The sequence below is a fragment of the Pelophylax lessonae genome (assembly GCF_965119305.1).
Source record: "Pelophylax lessonae genome assembly, chromosome: 3".
Classification (NCBI taxonomy): Eukaryota; Metazoa; Chordata; class Amphibia; order Anura; family Ranidae; genus Pelophylax; species Pelophylax lessonae.
Window position 1 is genome coordinate 467,824,336 of NC_138770.1, and position 17,719 is coordinate 467,842,054.

Below are 17,719 nucleotides of genomic sequence, written 5' to 3' on the forward strand. Positions count from 1 at the left end.
AAAAGCAACCCCAGAACTGGTGTGTGTTTTTTATAGGGCAGGGCACCTGTAACCAACACCTTCAATCTCATCTCAATTGATTGGTCTCCAGTTGGCTGACATTTCACTCCAATTAGCTCTTGGAGATGTCATTAGAAAAGGGGTTCACATACTTTTTCCACCTGCACTGTGAATGTTTACATGGTGTGTTCAATAAAAACATGGCAACATTTCATTCTTTGTGTGTTATTACTTTAAGCAGACTGTGATTGTCTATTGTTGTGACTTAGATGATGATCAGATGACATTTTATGACCAATTTGTGCAGAAATCCATATCATTCCAAAGGTTTCACATACTTTTTCTTGCAGCTGTATGTTATCAACTGCTGAAATGCACAGATATCGATTTAGAAACAAAAGAATAATCCACTGTTTTTGTTGTGGTACATCTGAGGAGGAGGAGCGCGCTAAGCATCTTAAATCTTTCATCCTCTTAACAATTGTAGAAGTGAAACAAGACATAGGAACGGATAGCCTTGGTATAGTAACAGCATATAGCTTGCGTTAGATTAATCCATCACATAATTTATCTCATTGTTAGATTTTATATGAGGCATAAGATATCTAAGTAAACATGTCTGCAGGAACAATCAACATGCCCCTTGTATACCAGGAGAGAATGAAACAACTGGAGCACAAATTACAAGTAAGTCCTATGAATTCAAAAAGATACCAAGCTATAGCAAATATGTACCTTTCTTCATATCAGCTCTTTTAGGAGTACAGAGAAACAAGATGGACTTCAGAATGAGCATTTTTTGCCAAAACATTTCAAAATGTACCAAATGTAGTTACAATATTAGGTGCCAACATGCAGTCATAGTAGGCAGTTAGGCTGGGCACATATTGTTGTGTGTGCGTTGAAGCATGTGTAGGAGTGAATGGCCTCATATAGTCTCTCTCTTTCTCTAAACTGCACTGTATAGATGTGAACCAGCCACACAGGAAAGATCTATAACCAAAAGGCAGGTGCTTTGCTTCATGAACATGGACAAATCTATAAAGGCTTATGTGTTTTTATCTCACAACTGAAGCAGAACTTTTCCAGTGTGTTATGAATTTAATTTGAAAATTCTATGCTGTGTCAGACTGGAAATAGCATATTTTCATCTGTTAGCTTATAAACACATGAGACTGTGATGCTTAAACTTTCAAAGTGTATTTATACTTTCCTGATGTGATGCATTGTGTTAGGGCAACCCAAAAGAATGAGGTGATAATGCGCCCATATTTTCAAACAATAGACAGGTGAATTTTTGCCAAAACAGCACATTACAATGAACTATAGTGAGTTACCAAACATTGTGGTGCGCTGCAATACCTGTGCATGGAATTTGCATTTTCTTTGTGTGTTAGGGTGCTATTTGCTCTGGAATCTTTTTTTTTTTTTTTCGTTTTATTCTTTTTCATTTATTTTGATAATTGTTTAAAGTTTACAGCAAAAAAGTAGGCAGCAAAACAACCAGCTACCAATAAATAAATAAATAAAACTGAGCTCCACTCTTACAATTTAATGCCATGTAACATAGCTGCCAATAGAGGCTCAAAAACAGTAGACCAAGAAACATATGAAAAGCCAATAGCCCAAGGGCACCAGATAACAGAATAAGCAATATCATTACTCTGAATTTCTATGATATGATAAAGAAGATATAAGGTAAGGTGAGGTAGGGGAATCACGTCTTTGCGGTAAAGAGCCTAGGTCAAGGCCTGTAAGCCCAGGGAGCAATAAGAGGAGAGTCCAGGATTAGTTAGGGGGTCCCATTAAAAGTAAGTTTACTCAGGATTCCATCGTTGTATCAGGGTACTCCAGCCACTGGGAGCAGATTTTATCAAATTTAGTCATACATCCTTGACTATTGTAGGAACCTTTTATGCCGGGAGCTCAGAGTTAACAAGAGATTTCCAGTTGTCAAAATCATCCAGTATAGTAAGGGCGGCATGTAGGGACAGATCGGAATCTTGTAAAAAGAAGAGCATATAGTCATTATATAACGCTACTTTTTTTTCTAAATTCTGCAGTCTGAGTATCTGCTTCTGGGCACTACTGCGGACAGTGACTGCTACAGGCTCCATTATTAAAGCAAAAATCATGGGTGACAAGGGGCAGCCCTGTTGAGTTCCTCTCTGAACCATAAAGGGAGCAGAAACCATGTTTCCCAGCTTGATAGAGGCATTAGGGCAACTATATATGATATCTGTCCGCTTTAAAAAGGAAGGGCCAAACCCCATCCACTCCAGTACAGCACGCATGTAAGTCCAATTTCCAACGCACAAGGGGGGGTGGGGTGAGATAAAGGCCTTTTTAATATTGAGGGCCAACACTGAGTACCTGCCTACATTAGAATCTGATGCCTAAATGTTAGTAAACATACGCCAGATGCTAATATCTGTGGATTTTCTGTTTGATAAAACTGGTTTCATTAGTATCCAAGAGCACGTCCACTAACTTAGGCGGGTGCTAAGGACCTTTGTCAAGAGCTTAAGATCTATATTTACTAATGAGATTGTAGGAGCCGCAACATGATGTGCCCTTGCCTTGCTTTTGGAGGAGGATCATATGGGCACCATACATGGTATCTTGAAGGGTCCCCTGCTCAAGATATGAGTAAAGATCACAGAGAGGTGCTGACAGTTCCTCTACATACAGTTTATACCATTCTGCAGGTGTTTTAACTTAGGGTAACAGCCTGTACTTGCTCTATTGTGATAGGGGGATCAAGGAGGTCCTTGTAAGACTGGGAGAGGGTGTACAGAGGCAAGTCAAGGGGGACCCTAAAGATCCCAAAACAAACATCAAAATGAACAAATAGCAGTCCCAAAAAAACTCCCTGTTGCTACAGCCTGCACTGACACAGAACAGTTAACCAGGATCGTGCAACTTATACCCAAAACCAGAAAAAAAACTGATGGTGGCATCCCAGACGTCCAGGATAGGGGCCCAAATAATCAAGAACAAGGCTGAAGAACTCAACCCTCCCGAGGGGGAAGACTAGAGGTCCGAATGCATCCAGAGATGACAGTTCAGAGACAATAGGGCAGTGTAGAGAGATGAGTGGTGTGGATGAAGCCTGGAAGAACCACTTGGAGTAGGGGGGATAAAAGGATAGTTAGAAAGGAAGGACCCCTATACAAAGCAAAAAAAGACATTTGTATGAGCCAGTGAAGCAACAGAATTGTGCAACAATTATCCAGCTAGACAGCTGCATCATCCAGGGTGTCAAAGAATAAAATTGATAAAGCCTTTATAAATCACACAGAGTTTGCTGGGGTAGAGCATGCTATTACTCGCAGGCACCTGTGAACATCTTGGAAGTTTCTTCTTCTACGTTGGATTTCAACTGATTATTCTGGGAACAGCATGACTGAGGTATTCTGGAAGCAGAGTAGTGGTTTCTTCTGTACTGTAGATAACATGTGGTTTGGTCTCTGTAATTTAAGAACTGCACCAGGAAAGGTCCAGGATTAGCACCCGGGTGTCTAGGGCCCATAGGGACAAGGTGTGTCTTTTCCACTACAGAAGCATAGGAGACCACTGTCAGATTTAGAAGCTCCATCAAGAAGGATTCAGCAAACATTTCAGGAGGATTACCCTTCAGGGAGACCCACCACCCACACGTTTTCCTCTGAAGGGGATTTTCTTCATCTTCTGCCCTATCCAAGAGTCTCTGAATGTGGCTTTGTAATTATTTTATGATGCCAGTGTGTGAATGGTTAGTATCCTCCATGGCAGGCATGCGCTCCGTAAGCTGAATGCAAAATTTATCCAGATAATAGCAGATGAGATTGCACTCTATCACCAGCTAATTATGAAATCCATGAGAGAAGATTTGCAGGAGTCTATGACTTGTAGGATGACTTTGGTGATGGAAGAGCTTCAGGAGCAAACAGCTGGCTGAGACCAGGCTGCTCTGTGAAGCTGATATGGCCGCTGCAGCATGTCTGGTGCTGGAGCAGTGTGGGTAGAGAAGAAGCAACGTAGGTCAGAATTCCTCATCTGGTTGAGCCAGATGGACTTGTGTCTTTTTTTCAACCTGACTAACAATGTAAGATGGCGGGTGCACGAGGCCAGGAGGGACCAGCTCTGCTAGACTAACCTGGCAGCACTGGAGCGGTGTCTTACAGGCATGCATCTGAAGCTGCAGGGTCACTGCAAATTTCCCCTACTGGAGCAGGTAGATGGCAGCAGCCAAAGCAGCAGGGAATCAGCAAGATAAGGAACGGATGAGCGGAGATCTGCTTAAGCACAGCCGCTCCTGATCACATTCTGGCCACGTCCCCTGTTCGGAAATGCTATGGATAGGCAACGCCTATCCTCGTATTGATTTGTTTATTAATAATAATAATAACTACTGCATTAGGGAACAGACACAAAAAGACACATTCAGCATCTTTCCAAATGACTGTTTTGTTTATTTGGTACAATTGAAATATTTTTTTATACATATACTTACATAGGTATCACACTAATATTACAGATGTGCTTTTATAGTAACAAGGGGTGTAACATAGGAAGGCGTATTTTTTATCAAAAGAATGTGAATACGTAATCAAAACACAATAAGTGCAGTGAGCAATACATAAGAAAAGCATTACAATATGGAGTACAGCTTTATACAGAATTTACAATTTCTTTCATAAATTAAATGTACTGTAGAGGAAAAGTTGTATTATATATCATGAAGAAATTTTCCGACATCGGCATGTTGGTGAATGAAAATCCTGGAAAAAATGGTGGAAAATATCCAACCTTTTAAGAATCTTTACTTTTTACCAACACATTGTAGCATTTATGCGTTGGCTATTAATTGTATTATATACAATAAGATTGTGTTGAATTAGCCGCAGAAACTTGTGTGAGAGAAATATAAAAATGTGAGTTACCAGGCTTTCAATATCTGATTACTGCACAGATATGCAGATGAGGAATTCTGACCTCCCTTGCTGCATACCTATTTTGGATCTGGGATTAAACTGTAATAAAAAACAAGAAATCAGCCTAACAATTAGGCATTTCCAGGATGAGGTCAGCAATGGAAATCTATATTTTATCATGACAGGTTTTCCTTAAAGAGTTTATAAATGATAGCCATGTTTTAACTTTCCCTTTGTATTTCTGTATGTTGAATTTTGTGATTTTTTTTTTTTAATATACAGTATGTCCCTTAATGCCAAATTACAGCTATATGGAAAATTTTGCTTTTACAACATCTCTTCCAGTTTAATAATCTTTTCAACTGTTCTTGAAAGTATTTCTCGCCATATGACAGAAGGAGAAAAACTGTTAATTAAATTAAAATATGCAAATACTGTAGGTATGTATTAGTAAAGCTGGGTACACACGATTAGAAAATGGATTGGCCAACTGACCCCCTTTGAGGATCTCTGCGTGGGTGTTGCAATCCTGCGGAAATCCCTCTCTTGCGCCTACAACATCTTACAATCTATTTTGTCTCATACTGACACCCCCGTACTTGTCCAAATGGGAAAGGGATCTCCACGTCTCGTTCACAGAGACCCAGAAGTCCAGAATTCTTTTCTTTGCCCATAAGCCTTCTTTATGTAGCAAATACCAGAAAATCTTATATAAAATCGTTTCATGCTGGTATTGTACCCCCTCCATCTTGGCGTCAATATTCCCAGGCCTCAGCCCTTTATGTTGGCCCTGTAACGCACTCCCGGGTACACTTTTTCACATGTTTTGGGAATGTCCACGAATTTTCACGTTTTGGCAAGGGGTACTGGCAATTGTTTTCAAACTTATGTGCTTCTCTCTTTTAGACAAGCCGGCTGCATTACTTCTTAACCTCACCCCCGTGTCTAGCTGAAAGTTCAGTAAATCTTTACTAAAACATCTCCTTAATGCCGCAAAGAGCATGCATTCCCAGTGTTTGGAAGCAGCAGGCCCCATCTACCATTGCACAGAGGTTCTCCAGAGTGAATGATATACAGTGAATGGAAGGCCTAGTTGCTGCCCTCAGGGACTAATCAGTGATACACGGGGACCAATGGCTTCAGTGGGATTTGTTCCTCTCCTCCGATGAATATCTGACATATCTTTAGTTGGACCCTGCTCCTGGTGGAGCGACAAGGTTCTAGGCCTGCGGCGGCACTGGAGTATACCCCCCCCCACTCCCCACCCCCCCTCCCCTTTTTTTTTTTATTTTCTCCTCTTCTCCCCTCTATCTTCAACCCTGCCTCTCCACTTCCTACCTGCCACTCCATTCCCTGCATTTACTTTTCTTCCTTCTACCCCCTTTCTCTTTTTAGGACAAATTTGTGTAGTTTCATCCCTTTCCTCTTGAATAAATGGAAAAAAGTGCTTTATGGGTATGTACTGTATATCCTGTCAAGAAAGTGATCTCATGTGTAGGCTCTTCATTTTACATACGGGTGGCACGTGGGGGTCCTTGCTGGGCCAACAGATGGATCCCTGCGGGACTTTCCCCTCACCCCTGACACTCTGGTTATAGGTCTTCAGTGTTCACTCTCCTTACGTTATATTTTTGGGATTACAATACGGTTTAATTACCCATTTCACGGGACTTGTATAATAACATTGTTTATGACTGCCACCTCTAATGTTCTGTGTTCTGTAACCTTATGATTCTTGATGGAAGTTACATTGTACTGTTTGTGATCCCTGTATTGCCTTTTTATTGCAAACCTCTAAATAAAAAATTGAAAAAAGAAAATGGATTGGGTTAGCAGGAGCAGGCTGACATTCGGGACATGTGCACAGCTGCCTGCCTGACAGAAGCCGGTCTAACAATTGGCTACTGTCAAACAGGCATGATGGAAAATGAATGCTGAAAGCCAATGGCTGCCAGCACTGATCAGTGCTGGCAGTGAAGGTTTCCTCTAGGTACTACAATTTTCTCCCACACTCCAAAGACATGCTGGTAGGTTCATTGGCTCCTGTCTAGACTTGCCCTAGTATGTGGATGTATGAATGTGATTTAAGGATCTTAGATTTGAGGGCAGGGATGGATGTGAATGAACTATATATATATATATGTGTAAAGCAGACATAAATTGACAGTGCTATATAAGTACCTGTAATATTTGTAGAAACAACAATATTTTTAGAAACAAAGCAGATATGTTTTAACTCACTAGTACTTTTGAGCTTCAAAGGCCATTAAAGTTGCCTTATAATTGAATTGTTTAATAATAAAAACATTATCATTTAGGTTAAAGAAGAAAATATTATTGTTCTGAAAACAGAAAATGCCATCCTACATTTGAAACTGGCAGAGGTAAATTTCTGTGGCGGGACGCTGTATTTCAGTTTCAAATGTACTGTGTGTGTATGCGTGTTTCTATCTATCTGTCTGTCTGACCTTAAGCTAATGTTAATTACTCTCTTTTAGTGTATGACTCAAACTTTAAAGTCAAATGAAGGATATGCACAAATTTATGAAATTTACAATCAGAAAAAAAAAGTACACCAAATCACCAGTGATACTCTCATCCAAGTCAGTTTGGCAATGCAGGTATGTAACAAGATAAATGCAACTTAAAAAAAGATGTTTACTTGTGTAGCACTGCCCCACCTATGCACTCCGTACAACCTCTCAAACTATATTTTCCCTCTCTCTCTGATCACTACCTTATTAGTTTCACTCTCTCCCTCTCCTCCACCTCTTCTCCCTCCAACTGCCTTACAGTTACCCACAGAAACCTACGCCATCTCAACCCTTCTCTTCTCTAGTCTGATACTGACCACCTCTATGACAAAATTGCACCCCTGTCCTGCACCAACCTAGCCACTTCTGTCTACAACGCTTCACTTTTAGCCTCCTTGAACACACTGCCCCCCCTAACTACACATCGAATCAGGCCCCGACCCCTTAACCACTTGCCGACCGCCGCACGACTATCTACGGCGGCGGTCAGCCCCTCACAGGCAAAGTGACGTAGGTCTACGTCGCTCGCCTGTGAGGGTTTAGGGAGCGAGCGCGCGCCGCCGGAGGCGCGCTCCCGCTCCCGCGTGGTCACGGACCCCCCCGCGCGTGTGACCGGCGGACCCGATCGCCGCCGGCCACTCTGCGATCGGCGGGGGAGAGGGAGAAAGTCAGGCAGCTTGTGTAAACAAGCTGCCTGTCATTCTCCTCTCTGTATGAGAGCTGATCACATGGATCTACTATGTAGATCCATTGATCACTCTGCATACAGTTGAAGCCACAGCCAATCACAGTTAGAATCACGCCCCTAGGGACACACACAGCCCCTCCCTCTCAAATAAAGTTAACCCCTTCACTACCAGTGTATTTTTACAGTAACAGTGCATATATATAGCACTGATTACTGTAGAAATGTCACTGGTAACTCCAAAAGTGTCAAAAATGTCAGTCAAGGGTCCGATCTTTCCGCCGCAATGTCGCAGTACCGCAAAAAAAATCGCAGATCGCCGCCATTACGCGTTAAAAAAAAAAACAACAAAAATGACAAAAATCTTTCCCTTTGTTAGTAAACGCAATAACTTTTGCGCAAACCAATCAAAATACGCTTTTTGCGATTTTTTTTTACCAAACATAGGTAGCATAAAACAAATTGGCCGAAAATATTAAAAAATTTTGATTTTTACATTTTTTTTTGGGGGAATTTCATATAAAAAAAAGGGAAAAATATTGCTATTTTTGCAAAATTTACGCTCTTTTTTTGTTTATAGCGCGTGATCAAAAAATCGCACAGGTGATCAAATACCGCCAAAAGAAAGCTCTGTTTGTGGGAAAAAAAGGACGCCAAATTCGTTTAGGTACAGCGTCGCACGACCGCGCAATTGTCCGTTAAAGTCACGCAGTGCCGAATCGCAAAATACCCTCTGGTCGTTTAGCAGCCAAATCCTCCGGGGCTTAAGTGGTTAAACCTTGGCAAACAGATAACACTAGAAGTCTGAAAAAGTATAGCCGACATTAGCCATACTCTTGAGCGCCTATGGCATAAGACTAGGTCTCAGAAAGATTTCAACCAATATAAATCTGACCTCTAAAAATACAATTCCAGTCTCCACACTGCCAAGCAGACCTATTTTATCACTCTCATTAACAACTTATCATCCTGCCGCTGGCAACTCTTCGCTACCTTTAATTCTCTATTTCGTCCTCCACTGCCCACCCACTAACTCACTCACTGCCCAGGAGATCGCCAACCACTTCAAACAGAAGATTGAAACAATTCATGAGGGGATCTCTGCTGTTCAAATACCTTCCATGCTTTACACTTCCTACCCCCAGGTGCAATCACTACTTCCCTCATTCAGCCCCACCACTATAGATGAGGTTACTAAACTACTTGCTAACGTCCACTTAACCACCTGCCCTCTGGATCCTGTTCCCTCACAAATGCTACGGTCACCCTCTGGCTCTATTCTACACTCTCCAGCTCACATCTTCAATCTCTCCCTCTCTTCTGGCATCGTCCCAAACTCTCTAAAACATGCACTAGTCAGCCCCATACTTAAAAAGCCCTCACTGGACCCAACCAATCTTAACAAACTATGCCATTAACATTTCCTTGCTCCCCTTTTTATCCAAACTCCTTTAACGTCTGATCTACAACCGACTGAGTGACCACCTTGCCAAGAATAGCGTTCTTGAGCCCCTTCAGTCTGGATTTCGGCCTCAACACTCCACAGAAACTGCTCTGCTAAAACAAACAAATGATCTACTAACGGCCAAAACCAATGGACACTATTCTGTACTCGTACTCCTGGACCTTTCTGCTGCCTTTGATATGGGTGACCACCCCCCTCCTCCTCAAAAAACTCCACACCTTTGGTCTCCGTGGCTGTACTCTTCACTGGTTCTCTTCCTACAGAGCACTGCGCCCCGAGCCCACCCAGTTGTGTGACAATAGCGAATGACAATTCACTATTGTCACACGGACCCTCCTCCTGGCCAATCAGGAAGCAGGTCCTGAAACCAGTTTCCTGATTGTCCGAAAGGAGAAGCCATGCCATGCCAGGGGGAGTGAGCCGGGGGTCCTGCCGTGGTCCTGGGGGGGGAGGTATTGTGCGGCCTGGTGTGGTCCGGGGGGGGGGTATAGTAGGGTCCTCAGGGCCCTGAGGAAGTCACGTGTCCTCGTGATGTAACGCGTAGGATTACCCGGAAGTGACGTATCGGAACGGGACATAGAACCCGGAACAGACCGCAGCAAACGCTCGATTGTGATTTTAAATGTGAGTTGGCTATTTTTTTATGTAATAAATACCTTGAACGACTACACTATGTTGGCCCCTATCATTTACATGAGCTATATGGATAAAGAGGAGCAGTAAAGAATCGCGAGTGGGAAAGATATAGGAAGCATCCATAAAAGAGAGAAAGTGACATAGGAGAAAGTACCGGATACCACTCAGGAGATAAGGGATCATCCCAGAGGGAGACGAACCACGCTGAGAGGAATAGAAACCAGAGGCACTACTGGTTAAGTGATACAGGTGTATTACTTACCTGAATAAGGTGAGCATTTAGGGCACCTAGGAGTGTATGCACTGAAGACACGCAAGACACATGGATTAAAGGTGGAGGAAAATAGAAAGCACTACGGATCACTTTATAATCTAATTTATTGATTGGACTATTTAATTTTTTGGACACTATTTTAGTATTTAACACTGGAAGAAGCATATGGTTTTATAGATTTATAGAAGCACATTTTATACTATGATCTTTTATTGATGCACTGGCACTCTTTTTACATTAAGCACCTTATATATGTATTTGGTATAAGGCACCTCATCTTATATACTAATAAGGATTGATGATAATTTATGATATGCACAGTGGCATTGGAGATTAAGTTTACTTATATCACCCATACCTGAAGCACATGAGCACTTTATTACTTTTATATTCACCATATGGAATAGGATGTTTATATGATTTGTTTTTATAATTATATACAGATTTATTTATATCGGTTTTAGTACACCTTAAAGCGCATTACAACCCCCTATACAATACCTTGAATAGCTGTTTTATTTAGCACCAGCTTCAGTATATGCAGCATTGAGGTGTAGCTTTACCATCCTCTGTGTTAGCGCAAGAACCACACTCTATATTACATGCTTCTATTGAATTTCGGTGTTTGCATAGTAGGTGGATGGACCAGTGAAAACTAATTCTCCTCATGCACATTGGGATCCATGGTGGTCTTTTTCTGTACTGCTGTCTACCTTTTCTATTTTTATCTAAGGAGTCTGTCGGTCTGCTGAATGAATTCCAAATTTTCAGAATAACTTGAATTTGGATTGGTCGAAAAATGATCGACCGATTCAAATTCTGTGTGAAGAATAGCTGGTTGTTAAGGAGCGAGCAGGAAAGCTGGCTGCTGCGTCTCTAAAAACCAATGACTTAACAGCTGTCAGCAGGCTTCCCTGCTGGGAGTTGAAATATAAACAAAACAATGCCGGCAATAGAAAAATCTGAAGGTCAGGAAAGGGAGGGGATGTGCGAGTGACCCCCTCCTGAACGATACCAAGCCACACGCCCCCCCACCTCAAAGCACCTTGTCCCCATGTTGATGGGGACAAGGGCCTCTACCCCACAACCCTGGGCGGTGGTTGTGGGGGGTCTGCTTGTGGGGGGCTTATTGGAATCTGGAAGCCCTCTTTAACAAGAAGGCACCCAGATTCCCCCCCCCCCATTTAAATGAGTATGGGGTATATAGTACCCCTACCCATTCGCTAAAAAAGTATTAAAAGTGAATAAAGACACTATACGAATCACCTGATGATGTCAGCGGGTGACCCCACCCCCTTGTGATGACATCAACCAAGCATTCCCCATTACAAAGCGGCAGGGTCACAAGCTGATATCATCAGGTGACTCTGCCCCTTAGCTAGAAATGTCAGATGGAGGAGCAGGCAGTTGGCAGGGAGCCTTCGATGAGGCCAGAGGTTTCTTTTTTTTTGGGTGTGGCAGGCATCGTGATTGACGATGGATCTACATCAGGGACACTTTTTTTTTATTTTTTAGAAAAAGGAATTGACAAAAACTTGTGTAGTGTCTTTATTTACTTTTCTGGTGAATGGGTAGGGGTACTATGTACACCATACTCTTTCACATGGGGGGGCAGGATCTAAGGGCCCTCTTGTTAAAGGGGGCTTCCAGATTCTGAAAAACACCCAGCCCACAGACCCCCACAACCACCTCCCAGGGTTGTAGGGAAGAGGCCCTTGTCTCAGAGCCCCCCCTGCCCCAAAGCACTTTCCTCACATTAAGAGCATGTGGCCTGGTATAGTTCAGAAGGCGGGGGAGCTCGGTCGTCCCCTCCCTTTCCTGACCTGCCAGGCTGCATGTTTAAATAAGGGTCTGATATGGATCTTGGGGGGACCCCAGACAGTTTTTGTTATAGGGTTCCCCTTAAAATCCATACCAGATTCAAAGGGCCTGGTAGAGATTGGGGGGACCCACGCTGTTTTAAAAAAAAAAAAAAAATTCTATTGCCGGCATTCTTTTGTTTACATTTCAGCTCTCGGTGGAAAAGCCCGCTGACAGCTGAGGAGTCATCGGTTGTTAAGGATGCGGTGGCAGGCTTCCTGGCCCCCTCCTTAAAACCAGCAATTCTTCACACAGAATTCGAATTGGTCCATCATTTTTCAACTGATGAGAATTGGAATCGTTGCAAAAATTTGAAATTCATTAGAAAACTAATAAATGAAACTAAATTAAATGAATTTCAACTAAATTTGTTACTATTTAATTTGGAGATTCGGATACATTTGAATCTCTGAATAAGCAAAAATGTGTCCACCGTCCAGACGAAAACAAATTGCACATGCCTAGACAACAGATTACCTCATATGATGTTAGTCTCTTACCAGTCTCAGGGCACCCTTTTCTGGGTCTCCAGATACGTTCTCTGATTCAGTGAAAGTCCATTTCAAGTCAGACAGGGATAGAAGTTGCTGATAATCTCTCTCTTTCAATCGTACTGAGAAAGTCCCTAACTTTTCTTATTTCTTACAAGTGGTGGGAGTGCTATATGCAGTCTGATCTCACCAGACATCCAAATCAGACCCTCTCAGGGAGAAGGTTCTCAGTCTCTTTGATTCTCTCCTGACTGTGGTCTCACTCGATTGTCCCCCCAACATGTAGCATTGCACAGAGTATTATGGCAGCAATAGTCTCTCATCAGCCCTCTTCTCCTGGGCAGCATTTCATCAGCTACAGCAAAATCTGACCATACACCACTGTTATCACTTCACTGCAACCTTGTGGTGCTCTCTCTCTCTCAAGCACATGGTCCCCTGTCCTCACTGCAGAAAGATAATACAGAAGCAACAAAAGAGGAAGTTTCACAGCAGTTATCAGCTCAGGTTACAGTATATTTTAGCTTGTCAAGTAAATAATTATATTATATTAACTTTTTTTATTACAGGGTTTAAAACAAAATTTAGGACTTCTGAGATCATTTGTAGTTGAGCATTTGGAAAATATTCAAAACCGATTCAAAGAACAGCTTCAACTACTACTGAACAATGCCCAAATATTACAGCACAGTAACCAATGTTTACAAGGTAAGAGGCAAATAATATTTAAACTTTATTGGAATCTGGAAGCCCTCTTTAACAAGAAGGCACCCAGATTCCCCCCCCCCCCCCCCCATTTAAATGAGTATGGGGTATATAGTACCCCTACCCATTCGCTAAAAAAGTATTAAAAGTGAATAAAGACACTATACGAATCACCTGATGATGTCAGCGGGTGACCCCACCCCCTTGTGATTTAAATCCAGGTGTTCACAGTGATAATAATGCTGTAAGGCAAGGGTGAGGCCCATAAGTCATAGTAACAAGCACTGTAGCAATGCAGGGGTTGAAGGCTCACCTTTAGGGCCTCCAGAAAAACTGACAAGCTGGCTCCATTGACTGCCATTGCTGACTACTAGTTCTAAAAATGCTATTTGCTAGGCTACCAAACTGATGCATTGTTTCAGATAAATAGTATGATATATAAAAATTAGAACTTTGCTTAGACTTTTACTTACTTCATGCTTGTTTTGAGTCTGGAATCCACACACTGCCAGGCAACTAGCATTTTAAAAAGGAGGTTAGTAATGGTAATTCCTCTACTTTTCTCAGGACCTTTGTAAATATTAAACTATAAATATTGGTTCTGTATATAGATTGCATTTATCTTTGTAGTTGAGGGCTGCCTTTATTAGTCCTTTTATCTGTTGTAAGTTATGCACAGACAGATAGCAATCTGGTATATGAGTAAGCTAGACATTTACACATTACGGCTTGGTTCACACCATCAAGTGCTACCAACAAAGACGCGTTCCTATGCATCACGTGTAGGGCAGCCCATTCATTTCAGTGAGCTGCCCTAGTGGAAGAGAAGTACCTGACTCTTCCAAAAACATGCTGCACCAATCCGCATGGTGAAATCTACCCACTGATCCAAGTAAAGTGTCAATTTAATTTAAATTATTATACCGTAGGTTCAATGCCCTGCTCAAAGTTGTGATGTTTTGTGTAAGTCATCTTATGGTTGATTACATTTATTTTTTATTTTTAGGTATAACTGAAAAAGTACTAATGCTTGAAAGATCTTTAAGGGAAGTTAATGAAAAGTACAATACTGAGAAAGAGAGGAGGAAGATAATGCACAATAATTTAATAGTAAGTAGTTGGTTTAAAACCTTTTATTTTGCAGAAATGTTTTATTCATAGCATAGTGCTGTTATTAATTGTATTGCAGCAAATTGTAGACTTTTGGGGGTATAAGGTAAAAAAAAAAACCTTTTATTACAGTAACTTTCTTGAGCATGAGGAGTACACAGTGGGCTTTCTCCACCATTGCTTGCTGCTGTACCCTATAATATCATTGGGACTGACTATCACTTGACAGCTGGGTCCAGGTCACTAATGCAGACACATGGATAGATACCCAGTGGGAGGGGTGAAACGCGTCAAGCGGGGATGATAGTGTGACATCAGATCCTGTGGTTGGAACGCACACCCAGTCGGCGATCATAACCCTTATACATGCTTAGAATTGTTTTTAATTCTGTAAGTGTACTTGCTTTTTAAACTTCTAATAAATGAAACAGTATCACGCTGTGGAAATCTTTCTCTCATTGATTTCTATAACACAACCTTGCTGAGAGCCTTATTATTGAAAGAGAGGAGCGGAGTCATATCTACTGTACATACATTGCCTAAGGTAGTATTCCATGCCTGCTTGAATTGGTTGGCTGTTGGTGAGTGGGGATTTCAGGAGGGGAGCACGGAGTTGCACCTTGGAGTTCACCAGAAGAATTCATCAGCACTGACTCTTTGTTTGCACTAATGAACTTTATTTATGCACTGGCACTTTTTATGTATTATTCAGGTATTATTCATTATATGTGATTTATATGTGGAAGCAGCGCTAGTTTGATTTCTGTCATTAACACATGAGGTATTACAGCTTTCACTTTAGCAGGAGCTTCAAAAATGTATTTATACAATATTTTTCACAGTTTTTATAATTTATTTCCACTTTGTTTTACATAACCGATACGCATATTAATCACTTTTTATATAGTGCGGGTATACCCATAACTTTAGTGATTTCTTTGTAACTGAGTGCCGGTTCACATTTCTGCAATGCGGGAACGCTGTGAATATGCAGCGTGTTCCCGCATCGCATCCACGCCCCTGGCAGTTCACACTGTCATATGCAATACGCTGGGGGTGTCAATTAAAAGTTAATGACACCCCCAGATCAGATCGCATATCGCAGTGCGATCTGAAAGTTCGCACAGAATCGGATCACACTGGTGTGAACCACCATGCGATCCGATTCTGCTGCGGACCAAAAAAAGGGTCCTGTGCGTGTTTTAGTGCGATTGCTGTGCAAATTCAGCCATACAAACTGTATGGCTGAATTTGCACCGCACAGACATCGCATATAATTTTAGGAGCAGTGCGCTCCGAATTACATGCAATCTCTGTGATCGCACAAATGTGAACCGGCACTTAATCCTGAAAAGCGCGTTTGCGCTTTCACTGATAAATACTTTGTAACAATATTGTTGATACAATATATTTAGATTTGTTTTTTTGTTTGTAGATCAAAGGAGTCTTTATTCAACTCGTAAAACAACTCACTGTGCTTTGCAGCAGAAAAATAATTTTAGCACCATTATAAAGAGGACAAACACAAGATAATGTTTGCACTTCTAATACAGTAATACATCTCAAACTAGAAAAAATATATTTTTTTGTTTAGCTTTGTCTGTCCCAAAAAGAAAAGACAGAAATTGTTCTTCGTATACAGTTGTGAGGGATAAAAAAAAAAAAAAAAAAAAAACATCAAAATAGTAATGATGAGATAGTAAAAGGTGAAGGTCTTCCCTGCTGCGCTATTGTATTTTGACAGCAGGGACTGTATTTAGGGTGTACCATGTAACGTGTATATGCACTAGTAGCCGCACCCACCATCCCCAGCCCCCACCCAGGACAGCGAGCAGGGGTTTAGCTCCCTGCACCTGCTGACTCAATTTAATTACAGTGCAACTGTGCAGGGCTCAGCTCAGCTCAGCCGTGTCATTTATTCACAGCAGTCTGGGAATAAAAAAACTACAAGTCCCATCTTCGGCTTCTAGTTCTCGGTGAACTGCAAGCACTCTCATAGTTCATCATTGACTCTTCCTTCAGCTTTCAAACAGAGAGCCTATAGAGAGGTATGGGCAGAAAGCTGTAGCCAGCTTTTGCTGATGCAATGCTCAGCAAGCTCCTGAGAAGAAAAAATAATAACTGCACATTTTTTTATCTGCAAAAACATTTTTTTTTCTTTTTTTTTTTTGAACTTATGCTTTAAAGCTCAACTTTAGCTTGGGCATAAAAAAAAAGTATTCATCCCCCAGCAACTGTTAAAAATAAAAGGCATCTCAATCTGCAATACCTCTTCTCCAAAAGTGTACCTTGCAGACTCCCCAGCTCAACAATCCTCTGCTGGTCCTCTTCCTGTAAGCCCAAGCCATCAATGGTCAGCCCCCTGCCCTGGACTTACAGGAGAATGCTGCAAAGAACAGTGCCATATCATTACATTAAGTTGTTTTGGGACCTGTTATGTCGCTGGAGCAAATTGAAGACACCTAAAAAAAAAAGATGTTTCAATGGGAAGGAGCAAACGGGGCAGGAAATCCTGACCCCAGAGTTGGGCATCAATGGGATTAGAGATTCTTTTGTGATAATGACTTGCGCTTCCCTCAAATTTTGCTTTTTTTGACTGCTTCCTGTCAGGGTCGGTGCTTCCACTAGGCAAACTAGGCAGCCACCTATTGCGCATTGCAACCTAGGGGCGCAGCCATGAGTTGGCACTCTCTGTCCATCATAAATGATCCTTGTGAGCTGAGGGGAGGGGGCGGCAGTGGGGGAGGAAGAATGGACAGAGGAAGATGCCAGGTGTCTGGGGCAGTGGCTGAACTACCAGGCCCTGGCTTCCCACCACTGTTGAAGGGGGGGCCCAAGAGGCAGAAAGGGAGCCCACAGGAGTGCTGCCTGCATGATGATCCTCTTTGGCTGGAGCTGAATGGTGTAAACCCTGGGCAGGAAGTGACTCTCTGCACTGAGCTGGTGGTGAGCTGTTCATTTCCCTGGGTCGGTATTAGGCAGGGAGCGGAGGAGAGCTGAACCTGACCCCAAGCTTGGCACTGGAGGGTGGCACCTTTACTGG

General features: G+C 42.1%; 1 protein-coding gene across 1 annotated transcript in view; it reads left to right on the top strand.

The window, feature by feature from the left end:
* Window positions 1–615: 615 nt before the first annotated feature.
* The window catches only part of KIF25 (kinesin family member 25), a gene marked incomplete at both ends in the record, with an annotated part of 88,693 nt that continues 71,589 nt past the window's right edge, over window positions 616–17,719 (top strand). The window contains 5 exons of the mRNA XM_082252126.1: window positions 616–687; window positions 7,235–7,300; window positions 7,415–7,537; window positions 13,431–13,569; window positions 14,573–14,676. Coding sequence (XP_082108252.1) covers window positions 616–687; window positions 7,235–7,300; window positions 7,415–7,537; window positions 13,431–13,569; window positions 14,573–14,676 — 504 coding nt within the window. The remainder of the gene's footprint in view (window positions 688–7,234; window positions 7,301–7,414; window positions 7,538–13,430; window positions 13,570–14,572; window positions 14,677–17,719) is intronic.